The following is a 13451-nucleotide window of genomic DNA, read 5'->3' as shown; positions in this document are numbered from 1 at the left end:
GCGATCCACGCCTCCACCCTACCGCGTCCTCCCCCCGGAGGCGCCGCACTGCACCCCGAGTCTCTTTCCAAAGTCCTCTCCGAGGACCGCTAGGTGGCGCTGTGTCTCCACCTGCTTCCGAGGAGAAATACAAAAAGACCCCTCCTCCTCCTCCTCCTGATTATACTTTTCCTCTCGCTTTAATGTTCAGGTCAAGTTCTGGACGCCTGAGTGAACCAGATGTGCTCAAGCCACGCCCACAGAGAAGACAGACTTCCACAGAGAAACTTCACCAAATGCTTCCACGATGTCGTCAGCTGCTTTTCATTAAGTTTGATGAAGTTACTCCAGTGTGCAGTTGTGTTCCTGCATGCCAGAGGTCTCACAGAAACTAAATATAATTAAACTGGCAACAACGCATACTCTGATTTCTCAATATAGATGTTTTTGAAAGCATTACAACATACTCTAGATTCGTTTGCACGTGCACTTTTTTCTCTCCTGCAAAGACAATCCCCACAATCTGTGCACGTTGCACCCTCCCCCTCACTCAGCAGATTTATTGTTTATTTCTATGTCCGCGTGGACCTTTTAAGGAAGCAGGCATATCTGGGATTGTGTGTATACTTTTGGCCCGTGCGCGTTCTAGTCTCCCACACACTCTTCTGGAGAAAGCGCGTGAACTCTATCCTCCTCCCCCTCCCCCTCCTCCTCCTCCTCCTCCCCCCTCGCCGTGCGCTCTGGTCCTCCTCTGCGCGCTCTGTGTCTCGCCTTGGAAAAACTGCGTCGGAGACCTGGATCACCAAAAGTTGACCGAATCGGTTTAGAGATACTGGGCTTGGGACCGGACTGATTCGGTGTTGGTTTTTCTGAGGGCTGGAGGGGTTTTGTTTGTTTCTTTAAACTTTAAACTTTTACAGTTTAGCCATGGAGACTCTCGGTCTCCTCGCGCTGCTGTGCGCCTTTATGGCTGGAGCGCAAACGCAGAACCAAAAAGAAAGGTTTGCGGGTAAGTTTGCTAAATATATGTTGTATTACTTATCAGCACCGTGCTCTGGTGTCGGATGTTGTTGTTCATTATGTTGCATGCACGGTAGTCTGCCCGTGTTTAATGTGAGATGTGCTGATGTGATGGTCGCTGCCAAAGCTCGTCCAGATGTTCGTTGTCTTTGCGTTGGGTACTTTCCGAAGTCTGAGGAGCCGAACAAGTCCGCGACAGACACACAATACCAACTGAATGTAAGGGCCACCGTAGCCTAGCCCACCGGGACCAGGCCCGTGTTTGGTCCCACGTTGTCTTAATGGGCTTACATAGTAACGGTTGGGGTGTAAAGCCGACTCGGTTCTGGTGCTGTGGATGAAGTGATGAATGTGGACCAGAACCAAAGCAGGTGAAGGCGCCTCAGGCCTGCTTCCCGGGCCAGATGCCCTGCAACAGTTATTGTACAGGTGTGCACACCGGCAGCCATGTTAGGGTCAGTCCAGGCCGGCACCTGTCCACCTGTACAAAGATGGATGACCAGCCAAACCAGGGTGCTCCAAGCAGCACCCTGTAGTAGTCGTGCCACCTGTATGACGTCACTTAATTAATTGCTGCACGAGTGTTTTTTTGGATGCACGGCTTCATAAACGGCGTTTCTCAATCAGCGTACTTGTGCGTACTTTCCTCTACTTGTGACTCGTGAAACGTCATCAGTCTCAGCCCGGGTACATGTTCCAATTCAAAGTTCGCTTCTCGCAAAGCACGGTCAAAATGCCCGGATGTGACTTGATCCTCCCACTTTCCGGAGGATGCATCAGAGGAGACTTGTGCGAACTCTGGCCAGCATATATCCCAGAATGCATTTCACCAGCAACCGGAAACAGTAGCGGAGGAGAAAATAAACTACTGACAGTTGACTTTTTATAAATACTACTGTTGTTGAGTCACGGAATGTAATTTTAGGATGTTTTGTTTATTTGACTGTAAAAAATAATTTACAATGAATAATTAGAGTGAACCCAGGAGCAAGAACAGCTGCTGTGGTGACGTCATCAAGTCAGCCGCTGTTCCAATCGCAGAAAGACCGTCCTCCCGTCCTCCGGAGTCTGGACTCCCAAGTCCAGACTCCAAAAGAACACAAGTCTGTACTCGTGTACTTTGAATTGAGAAACGCCGACACACTGTGCTGGCTTCACGGTTGAGTTGGGGACCCTCGATTGAGCGAAGACCATTCAAGGTCAATGCCTGACCTCAACCCTCACGCAAGAGTTTCTCTAACCAGGGGGTGACCATCGCGACGCGACCTTGTTCAATGAATGACATTTACTGACAGCCATCTTTGTTTGTTTGTTTGTTTGTTTGTTTTGTGAGCAGATTGTCCGGTTGACATTTTCTTTGTGCTGGATACATCCGAGAGTGTCGCCCTCAGAAAGAAACCTCCCAAGTTTTATATTGACCAGGTCATAAACTTCACCAACAACTTCATAGATGAACTCAGGGAATAGTAAGTCACACACACACACACACACACACACACACACACACACACACACACACACACACTCACACTCGAACAGTGCAGGTTTCACTTGTCACCGTACTGCAGGGATGCCTCGGTGCATTCTGGGACACCGTGACATCACAACACACCACGCCCATCACGGACTTAAACTCTTAGCCACAGAGGGCAGTGAAACCCTGTTTTCAGTCTGCTGCTAAGTTACTCTTGAAGTGAAATAACAAGTACTAATAAGAATGAAGTACTTAATACTTCTGTTTTACCTTTTTATTCATCACAGGTTTTAAATGTAGAGTTAGAATCTGCAAAGTAACTGAAGCTCTATTTGCTTCTGACATGCAGAGGAGAAGTTTAAAGCCGCATGAAATGAATACTCCAGGGACCTGAGCGCTGTAATGCAGCGCAGCCCTCGATGAGCGTAGCTCCATTCCACCGCCGCCCGTCGTCCCCATGTTGTCGTGCGTCGACCGCCGGTTGACCGTTGCTCTTCTCGACCTCAGTCGCCACCGATGCGACCGCGTCCTGACGTGGAACTCGGGAGCTCTGCACTACAGCGACGAAGTCAAACTCATCCGCGGGCTGAGCGACATGAGGACCGACCGCAAGGCCCTGAAGGATGACATCACGCACATCGACTTCATCGGCAAGGGCACGTACACCGACTGTGCCATCAGGGACGGTCTCGGTCACCTGCTCAACGGGTAACGCCAACACGCACACACACACACACACACACACACACACACACACACACACACACACACACACACACACACACACACTTCGGCAGAGGGAGTAGTGGTAAGAGGAATGCCAATTTCTGAGTGTGTGTTTGTGTGTGTGTCTGCATGCAGGGGCACGCACTACCAAGAGAACAAGTACATCGTGGTGGTGACCGATGGTCATCCTATCACCGGGTACAAGGAGCCGTGTGGAGGCGTGCAGGAGGCCGTGAACGAAGCCAAGCAGCACGGAGTCAAAGTGTTCGCCATTGCCATCTTACCTGACCAGGAGGTAAAAAATACACACACACACACACATGTGTACTTGTATATGGGTTTGCGTCACACATTCCCCAGCCCTTAACCCCAAACTGTAATCACCCGCATTAAATACAAAACCCCAATGGTTACCCCGCCAAATTTGTATTTTAATTTTTATGCACGTAGTATATTCTGCCAAACTTTGAGGCATTTCTACATTTGTTTTTGTGTTTTTAATTTGCATGTGTTCAGCTTGAAAAAAAAGTGCCGTCGTGTTTTTTCGGGGCACCGATCAGGATTTTGCAAGTTTGAAATGGGCTCTGATCAGAGTTGTCGAGTTGTGTGTTCACTGTCAATAAAATGTGAGTAGACCAAACCCCTCAGTCCTGATGATGCAATAAGCTTCTCATCAACAACACATCTCCCATGGATATGTTTTACTTATTAGCCTGTTTATTCTGAAGTTCCAAAGTTTCAAAAAAAATCATAAAAAAATATAATTTCATTACATCTCTTATTGATCTGCAGTAATAAGTCCTAAAACATCAATGAGTCAGCATTATTTGCACTTCTGGTTTCCTCATCTCAGAGTAATTTTTTTTAGTTTTTTTAATAGGTTTTTGGTTTGATGCCTGAAATAAAGTCAATTTGTTCTTCGATGTACAATCCTTCAATAAGTACATATTTTTAGCTTTTACTTCCTAAAAAATATGAAATTAAGGTGAAGGGAGTTGAGGGTCAAGTAAACTGACCTTCACTTCCTGAAGGTCATTACTCACAAGGTCTAAAGCTCTGACACAGATACAAGAGAACACACACACCTCTAACTCAGACCACACATCGTACTCATCTTGATCTGAACACTTGGTCTGTCACATCAAACATGCATTAAGCGTCATCGTTAGCCGCCGCGTGGTGACCGCCGCGTGGTGACCGCCGCGTGGTGATCACTGCTCTTCTCAATGTGCTGATGGCGTCTGCGTCTTGCGCCTCCAGGAGACCCGGCTGTCGCTCATCGCCACAAATCCGAACTACAGACAGAACTTCACCGCTGCAGACGACACCAGGTCCACGAAGATGGGAACCATCAGAACCATCATAGAAATGATCGTGTGTATCCTCCTCTCCTCTCACCTCACCTCATCTCATCTCCTCTCCTCATCTCATCTCTCTTCTATTCTCCTCTCCTCTCCTCACCTCACCTCCTCTCCTCTCCTCTAATCTCATCTTCTCCTCATCTCATCTCTCTTCTATTCTCCTCTCATCTCCTCATCTCCTCTCCTCTCATCTCTCTTCTATTCTCCTCTCCTCTTCTCCTTTTCTCTCCTCATCTCCTCTTCTCTCCTCTCCTCATCTCCTCTCCTCTGCATAAACACAATTCGACATTTGGATTTTAAACTAACTTTCGGTTTTCTTTCTATCTTTTCAGACAAACGAGACGAAGGATGTGGTAAGCGCTTTCTGAATAAGTCAATAAAAATATGTGTGTCTGTGTTTTCTAACTGCATCTCCGTGTAAAGGAGTCCGCCCACACGACTGGACTAATCAATGACTTTAGTTCATTTAGATCTGAGCAACATGCCTCAAGAAATGACTCAACTGAGTCTTTATCATATTCTTTTTAACAAAATATTCCAAAGACCGAAATGTTTACGATGAGTTTTGCTGATTCCACTTGAATAAAACAAAGATCAAAAACGATTGGCTGAATGTCAGAGCTAGAAAATATTTACAAATTAAATCTCCACGTTGATTGAGTGTTCTCTACTTGAAGTGTTTATTTATTGCAATACATCTTACTTTAATGTAGAAGTTGAGAGAGTCTGAATGTGTCTCTGACGTCATCGCCCTCCTCCCGATCTCTCTCAGTACGTGCAGCGAGTTGCTGTGTAAACTCTCGTCTCAGGAAACACGGCGGGGGGGGGGGGGGGGGGGGTCACTCGGGACCGCCACCGGAAGCTGAGAGGACATTGCAGTGATTTTCACAATCTTGCTAAATGTTGTATTTCCAACAAAATGGCTGCAGCTCCCTCCTGAATAGAGAGCAGGAGACGTGGCGTCACAGACACACCTTCACCTCTTCGATGTGTCAATCACCTTTCTTTTCTTTTCTTCCCACCAGTGCTGCTCTTTCGACTGCATTGTAAGTAAACCGTTCGTCGTCATACCGCCAACAGAAATCCGTTTCCCCCCCTTTGTTCCCAGAGTGGTTGTTTGACTCGTTTCTCTTGTTTGTCCGTAGGCTCCGGGAGGAGACGCCGGACCGAAGGGAGACATCGGAGCAAACGTGCGTTGAGACGATACGAAGCGCGTCGCACTCGGAGCATTCAGGTGCACTTTACGTCGTCTCATCCTTTGTTTGTTTTGCCTCTCTAAAGGGAGAAACAGGTCGATTGGGGATGCCCGGAGAGAAGGGAGACGTTGGCAACGTGGTAGGTGACCTCCACCCACCATCGCATCCTCTTTGGCTCCACGTGTATGGCCTTCAGATGATCTCATATCTCTATCTTTATGTTACAGGGCAAACTTGGAGATGCCGGTCCTGTTGGTTACACTGGAATGAAGGTACAGTGCTCTGAGTGGATGAGGTAACCCATCGGGGTCTGCAGGGGGCGAATGTGACGGGTTACATCTGAGGGCGCTCACAAGCTCCACAGCTTCAGCCTTAACCCTTTCGGTCAGCCACATGTGTCTTTCTTCTTCTGTTTTTATTCCTGGTGGTTGTATATTTTGCTGATCGCAATAAATAAACTCATTCATTCATTCACATCGTATCGGTACCCGTAAGTCACGTGTCCCAGTTACTTCCTGTACATATCGCGGCCTTCAGACACACTTTGCATTTTGCACACTGTCTATATTTAATATTTTTATATTTAATTTAATTTGTCATTAGTATTGTGTATTGTGTATGCATATATGTTGTATATATACATATATTTTTTATTTGATATTTTACTTGGTATACTTCTTGTATATATCAATATCTTTCATCCCTGTTTTTTATCTTTTGTTTTATATTTTATTTTATTTTTTATTCTTGTGTGTTTAGTTTATTGGTGCTGCTACTGTTACGACAAATTTCCCCTTGGGGATGAATAAAGTATATATCTATCTATCTATCTATAAAGGTTGCTTTCTCCATGAAGCTCATGTCACATTAAATCACTCTTATTTCCTCGTTTCACAATCTCTATCTCACGCTAAAAAGCAGGAAAAGAGTATTTAATATACGCTCTATATACAAAAAAAATATATTCTATGAACTGTGCCTCTCTTCGTCCTGTTAAAATCTATCATTGCTCGGTATCCACATTCGTCAAAGTTAGTCTGCAGCCACTTCCGTGTGATGGCCTCGAGTGTGTTTCACTTCAAGAAAGACTTGGAGATCGATTTTCGGCGTCCGATGAAAATGATCCTGACGCTTGTGTTTCTGTCTCCAGGGCGACCGCGGTGGCAAAGGAGGAAAGGTACTTTCAGAGCACACAATAAAAGTACATTTGTGACTCTGCGTTTGCTCTTGGGTTGCCGTACTGATGTAGTGTGTTTGATCTGCAGGGGGGCAGAGGACACAAAGGCTACAAGGTGAGCTCCTCGCGGATCAGGCTCTCCTCTCGGGGATTTCTCTGGAAGATAATAGTTCGATTCTTCTTCTTGTCACTTTAAAAAACACATCTTTTCATCCTCTTTTACCTCTCAGGGAGACAAAGGTCAAGGGGGAGACGACGGCAGTGACGGACACAAGGTGAGTGACGGACCCGCAGCCTTCCCACGACGCCCCTCTGCTCGGCTGCTGATGTCTCGGTGACCCTGACTCCGACGTTTCTCTGGTTTCACTCTTCAGGGCAAAGATGGTTTCGCCGGTCTTCCCGGCTGCAAAGGATCTCCCGGATCAGACGTGAGTAGTAAATCGTAATCCCAGAATAATCCCGCCGTCACCGTCCAACATGTTGTCCTCGACTGCACTCAAAGTCACACATTAAAGGATGTTTGAATCAACCAGACGGGAACTAATCACGAGACGTTAACACACACTAACGACCAGGCGACTGCAAAGACACAGATGTGTGTGTGTTTGTTTGGACACACACACACACTCTCTCTCTCTCTCTCTCTTGCTGTATCTTTTTCTATGTTGGTGTTTTAGACTCTTGCTTTGTCTTGAACAGACTTACACACTCAGACGGGCCGTGTGAGTAGCTGCCCGAGGCTGAGCCCGTTGTTTACAGATGAGCCATTAGCCTCAGCTCCTCCCCGGTGCGGCCCGGACCGCCACCGCGTCCCGCCCTCGGCCGGCTCGGCCCTCGGCCTTCAATCACCGCGCCGTTTACATTCTCTGCTGTCACATTGTTTAAATGAAGCCGTGCAGCCGCACTGTAAAGGAGCGTGATACGTGCGCGAGGGTGCCCCGGGATTGAGCGTTGTGGCTTCAGCTGCTTGTGATCACGCACTGAGAGACGGTGTGTGTGTGTGTGTTTCTGCTTCCAGGGCCTGGAGGGGGATTCTGGACCAAAGGGAGACGCTGGTCCTTATGGAGTGAAAGGAGGAAAAGTAACAGATGAGATCACATAGGCGCTCTTGAAGATTTCAGATTGCTCTTTTTTTCTCGGTCTGGAATGAGACGGTGTGTTCTCGTTTCAGGGACAATCCGGAAAAGACGGCGGACCGGGAAGGCCCGGAAACTACGGCCCACTGGGACCTCAGGTAGATCAGTGCAAAGAGAATCCCTGTGATGCGTTCAATGTGCCTCAAACGACGCAGGGAATATGATACACGTGTAAATGTGTGTGTTGTGACAGGGCGAGCGGGGACCTCGCGGAAACAACGGGGACAAAGGAGAGCGCGGCGATGACGTAAGCCACGAGCGGCGGCGGAAGCATCGACTTCAGGGTCGTTAACGGTCCGTCTAACGTCTGTGTGTGTGTGTGTGTGTGTTTCAGGGCGGAACCGGACCGGATGGGAACCGCGGAGAGAGAGTAACTAGGATCAATATAGTCTTTTAAGTGTGTGTGTGTGATTGTGGGTGTGTCTGTGAGTGTGTCTGTGAGTGTGTGTGTGTGAATGTGTCTATGTCTGTGTGTGTGTGTCTATGAGTGTTTATGTGAGTGTGTGTGTGTCTGTGTGTGTGTCTGTGAGTGTGTGTGTGTGTGTCTGTAAGTGTGAGTGTGTCTGTGCCCAAATATATGTTAACATCTTTAAACCCCCTTGTAGGGACAATTTGGAGAGAAGGGCGAGCAAGGTTCCCGTGGAAACAGAGGTCCAAGAGGAGGCATGGTAAGATGATGATGATGAGGACGATGATGATGAGGAAGGAGGAAGAGCAGTATTAACAAATACTGTTTAGCAGCATGAGTGAAGCCTCAGCGGCCTTAATGGAAAGCTGTTTCTGTAAAGTAATTCCTTGTGTCCTTCTAATGTGACTTGTTTACATCTTGGCTCCTCTGCTGGTCTGCTGTTGGCCCTGAGGGCCTCCAGCTTCACACATGTGCTCTTCTCCTTGCCAGGGGGAGCCAGGGCCCCGCGGAGAGCAGGGGAGGGAGGGCTCAACCGGCACCAACGGAGACCCCGTAAGACACACTCACTATATATATATTTATTTATTTAGATCTATCTATATATCTCTATCTATCTATATATATATATGCATTTATTTATATATATATCTAAATATATATATATATCTATAAATATATATATATATCCATCTATATATATATAGCTATATATCTATTTATATATATATATCTATATATATTTATATCTATCTATATATCTATATCTATCTATCTATCTCTTTATATATGTATTTATTTATTTATATCTATCTATATATCTCTATCTATATATCTATAAATATTTATATATATATATAGCTATATATATATATACATATATATTTATATATATATAGGTATATATATATATATCCCTCTCTCTCTCTATATATATATATATAATATATATATGGACTCACACAGGAGCTACAGCACTACTGTCCTTTAGCAAACTAAATAGGAACCTCCCACTTTTCTCTGGCAGCATCCTTTTCTTTCCAAAGAGCGCGTGCTCGTGTGAGAACTTGTGCGTGTGCATGTGCATGTGAGTGTGAGTGTGCGTGTGAGTGTGAGTGTGAGTGTGCGTGTGCATGTGAGTGTGCGTGTGCGTGTGCGTGTGAGTGTGAGTGTGATTGTGAGTGTGCGTGTGCATGTGAGTGTGAGTGTGCGTGTGAGTGTGAGTGTGCATGTGCGTCCATTTTTCCTTGTCGATGGAGCGCTCTGGGCTTAACGCTCAAACGGAGGCGAAGCTGGCCGCTGCCCCAGAGCGCTGATCACTCCTCCATCTCCCCTCTCCTCACTTCTTACTCCTCCGTCGGAAAAACACACCGCCGCTCAGTCTTTCCGCTCTGACTCAGTTCTTCTCTCCGAGCCTCGAGCCAAAGCCTCAGTTCGGTTTTCTTAATAAGGCACCGGGCAGCGTAATAATAATAATACGTTGGCGCATTAGTTGTGGTAACCTCCGTGATGTCAGAAGCTTCAATGGCTCTTTTGTGCTCTCTGCTGCGCCTCCTCTCCTCATCAGAGCTGAATGAATAGTAAGAGAACCCCAAAAGTACCGAAAACATGGAATAACGGACCTACCTCATGCTCTGAGGGAAAAACTCACACGCAGTAATGTGACGTCCTTCATCAGGACTCTTTCAAACCAGCCATGACACACTGTATACATACACTTCATTGTTGTGTCTTTTTAGCCAGTTAACTTCCAAATGTGCAAACAGTGAGTCTCAAACACATGTTTTTATAGAGTAGCCTGCAGGAAATCTGAAAAGACTCTTAAATACAAACTCACCAATACATTCAAGTGAGTTATTTCCTTCCATCAGCCCTCACGATAAGGACTGAGGTGATAAGGACTGAGGTCATAAGGACTGAGGTGATAAGGACTGAGGTGATAAGGACTGAAGTGATAAGGACTGAGGTGATAAGGACTGAGGTGATAAGGACTGAGGTGATAAGGACTGAGGTGATAAGGACTGAGGTGATAAGGACTGAGGTGATAAGGACTGAGGTGATAAGGACTGAAGTGATAAGGACTGAAGTGATAAGGACTGAGGTGATAAGGACTGAGGTGATAAGGACTGAGGTGATAAGGACTGAGGTGATAAGGACTGAAGTGATAAGGACTGAAGTGATAAGGACTGAGGTGATAAGGACTGAGGTGATAAGGACTGAAGTGATAAGGACTGAGGTGATAAGGACTGAGGTGATAAGGACTGAGGTGATAAGGACTGAGGTGATAAGGACTGAAGTGATAAGGACTGAAGTGATAAGGACTGAGGTGATAAGGACTGAAGTGATAAGGACTGAAGTGATAAGGACTGAGGTGATAAGGACTGAGGTGATAAGGACTGAGGTGATCAGGACTGAAGTGATAAGGACTGAGGTGATAAGGACTGAAGTGATAAGGACTGAGGTGATAAGGACTGAGGTGATAAGGACTGAAGTGATAAGGACTGAGGTGATAAGGACTGAGGTGATAAGGACTGAAGTGATAAGGACTGAGGTGATAAGGACTGAGGTGATAAGGACTGAGGTGATAAGGACTGAAGTGATAAGGACTGAAGTGATAAGGACTGAGGTGATAAGGACTGAGGTGATAAGGACTGAAGTGATAAGGACTGAGGTGATAAGGACTGAGGTGATAAGGACTGAAGTGATAAGGACTGAGGTGATAAGGACTGACATGATAAGGACTGAAGTGATAAGGACTGAGGTGATAAGGACTGAGGTGATAAGGACTGAAGTGATAAGGACTGAGGTGATAAGGACTGAGGTGATCAGGACTGAAGTGATAAGGACTGAGGTGATAAGGACTGAGGTGATCAGGACTGAAGTGATAAGGACTGAGGTGATAAGGACTGAGGTGATAAGGACTGAGGTGAGAAGGACTGAAGTGCTGCTCACGGCAGCTGCAGCCAGATGTTTGTTTGTCAGAAAATGGCGACAATTCAAAAGCTCAGTCCGTCCATTAACGACAACGTCTTGTTTCCCATTTTTATAAATGACGTGTCGAAGGCACCAGCTGCAAAGTGTGAGTCCGTGTGAGTCGACCGCTCCGGATGATTTAAAGTGACATTTTTCACTTTTTTCGGCCAACTTCCACATTTCACTGGTTCCTGCAGCGTTGACTAGTGTTGATCCTCTTATCCGGTTCCAAACAACAGCTGAACCTAAAATGTCGGAGTGTCACTTTTACATATAAAGAATTGTGTGAGACGTCCACTTGAAACTCTCTGGCGGCTAATATCTGAACCATCGTTGCCTGGCAACGTGCCAACGATGGGACTAAAGTGTATTTTTCGAGGCTTTCGTCATACGGAAGGAGTGTAAATATCTTTATTAAAACAAAAGAACATGGTGTTCACAAGTTATTAGCAAGTGTAGTAATGGTTAAATCCATTTTGTTTCGGATGTGAAGAAAATATAATCCATCTAATAATCTTCTGAGACGTGCAGCTGGCCTTAGTCTTATGATTGAACCAACATCGTGAGCGCTGCTAGTTTTCTGTCCCGGGTTTCCACCATGTGGTTGTTTTTGTTGGCGGGGAGCTTTAACGACGTCTCGTTTTACGGCGGTGTTGTTTTCCAGGGCCAGTCGGGCAGAGCCGGGTCTCCTGGCTACAGAGGAGATGAAGGCCCACCTGGACCAGAGGTGAGTCCAGCACAGTAAAGGACCCGGGAACACGTCCGCTCAGTCAGCGGCTCGCTGTCGGTGATCGGGTCCGACTGGAACACGAGTTAGAGCCGGTTGTTTCCCGTGGGGGTCTGTGTTAGTGGTTCCACCACATGTCCTTCCCTCACTTCAAGTGGGCGTGGCTAAATTGTAAAAATGTGATGCCACACACATCCAATCCAGATTAAGTGACGTTCGAATCAGATCCGATCCCAGCCGGCGGGTTGTTAGTTCAACCTGATCAGACACATGAAGATAGCGTAGTGTTGGAGTGTATAAAAACGCATTTTAAACTAGTGTTATTCTGTTTTTCTCAACCCTGATTGGTGCGTATTAAGGCGTGAATATTTTGATGTTGTGAAGTTTTGTTTTCAGGGGCTGTAAGAAGTTAGAGCAGAACGCAACTTCACAGCTCCATCTGTATTCAACTCCAAAATCCATAAAAATGGCATTAAAAAAGCCGTTATTATCCTAAATCGTGTGTGTTGCAAACATTCCTCTGAATGCATCGTCACGTGAACCGTGACAGTCGAGAGCCGCCAGACGCTTTCTACACCCTCACGTGTTTCTCATCATGTACTTTCATCACTAAGGGTCCCAAAGGGCCGAGAGGAATCAAAGGAGCTCCGGGAGACAGAGGCCAGATGGGGGAGAGGGTGAGTGTGGGAGACAGATGTGTGTGTGTGTGTGTGTGTGTGTGTGTGTGTGTCGTCCATTATGTTCTCCTCCTTGAAGTTTGAGCGTGAGTTTGTCTCTTTCTGGATCTCAGGGAGAAGACGGCATGCCAGGAAACGGCACTGTGGGTTGTCTCGGCTTCCAGGTGAGAGGCGGCGGTGCTTCGCGGATGTGACGCGTGACGCTCTTCATGGAGACGATGCTGAACATTCAACTCTTTTTTTTTTTTTTAGGGTTATCCTGGGTCCCGCGGAGGCTCCGGTGAACCTGTAAGTTACATTAAAAAAAATCATATTTTCTTTAAATGGCCGCCCTGGTACTTAACATGCACATCATATCAAGACATGAACGTCTGTGTTTGACCGGCAACACTGTGACATTCACTGCCACGCCCCTTGACCTCTGGTATTTGCCGTGTGACCTTCAGGGCGGCAAGGGAACCCCTGGACCCAAAGGAGACGACGGAGACGCCGGAGATCCAGGCCCCGACGTGAGTCTGCTTCTCATCCGTCGCCTTTTTTTTTAATAGTCGCTCCATCGCTCTTGATCTCTTTCCACATCTTTCCTCAATCACATCTTG

At 46.5% G+C, this 13451-nt stretch overlaps 1 protein-coding gene across 1 annotated transcript in view; it reads left to right on the top strand.

Moving 5' to 3' along the window:
- The first annotated feature begins 707 nt into the window (after positions 1–707).
- The window catches only part of col6a1 (collagen, type VI, alpha 1), a 24124-nt gene continuing 11380 nt past the window's right edge, over positions 708–13451 (top strand). The window contains exons 1-25 of the mRNA XM_056420902.1: positions 708–988; positions 2336–2465; positions 2981–3181; positions 3335–3494; positions 4460–4573; positions 4893–4913; positions 5586–5606; positions 5706–5750; positions 5842–5895; positions 5984–6028; positions 6907–6933; positions 7022–7048; positions 7164–7208; positions 7308–7361; positions 7952–8014; positions 8105–8167; positions 8263–8316; positions 8404–8439; positions 8675–8737; positions 8968–9030; positions 12113–12175; positions 12790–12852; positions 12966–13016; positions 13105–13140; positions 13299–13361. Of these exons, the coding sequence (XP_056276877.1) occupies positions 907–988; positions 2336–2465; positions 2981–3181; positions 3335–3494; positions 4460–4573; positions 4893–4913; positions 5586–5606; positions 5706–5750; positions 5842–5895; positions 5984–6028; positions 6907–6933; positions 7022–7048; positions 7164–7208; positions 7308–7361; positions 7952–8014; positions 8105–8167; positions 8263–8316; positions 8404–8439; positions 8675–8737; positions 8968–9030; positions 12113–12175; positions 12790–12852; positions 12966–13016; positions 13105–13140; positions 13299–13361 (1644 nt within the window). The 5' untranslated portion in view covers positions 708–906. The remainder of the gene's footprint in view (positions 989–2335; positions 2466–2980; positions 3182–3334; positions 3495–4459; positions 4574–4892; positions 4914–5585; positions 5607–5705; positions 5751–5841; positions 5896–5983; positions 6029–6906; positions 6934–7021; positions 7049–7163; positions 7209–7307; positions 7362–7951; positions 8015–8104; positions 8168–8262; positions 8317–8403; positions 8440–8674; positions 8738–8967; positions 9031–12112; positions 12176–12789; positions 12853–12965; positions 13017–13104; positions 13141–13298; positions 13362–13451) is intronic.

Source organism: Pseudoliparis swirei, chromosome 8 (assembly GCF_029220125.1).
Source record: "Pseudoliparis swirei isolate HS2019 ecotype Mariana Trench chromosome 8, NWPU_hadal_v1, whole genome shotgun sequence".
NCBI classification, from domain to species: domain Eukaryota; kingdom Metazoa; phylum Chordata; class Actinopteri; order Perciformes; family Liparidae; genus Pseudoliparis; species Pseudoliparis swirei.
Note: the sequence above shows the minus strand (reverse complement) of the source record. Positions and strands in the feature narration are given on the sequence as shown.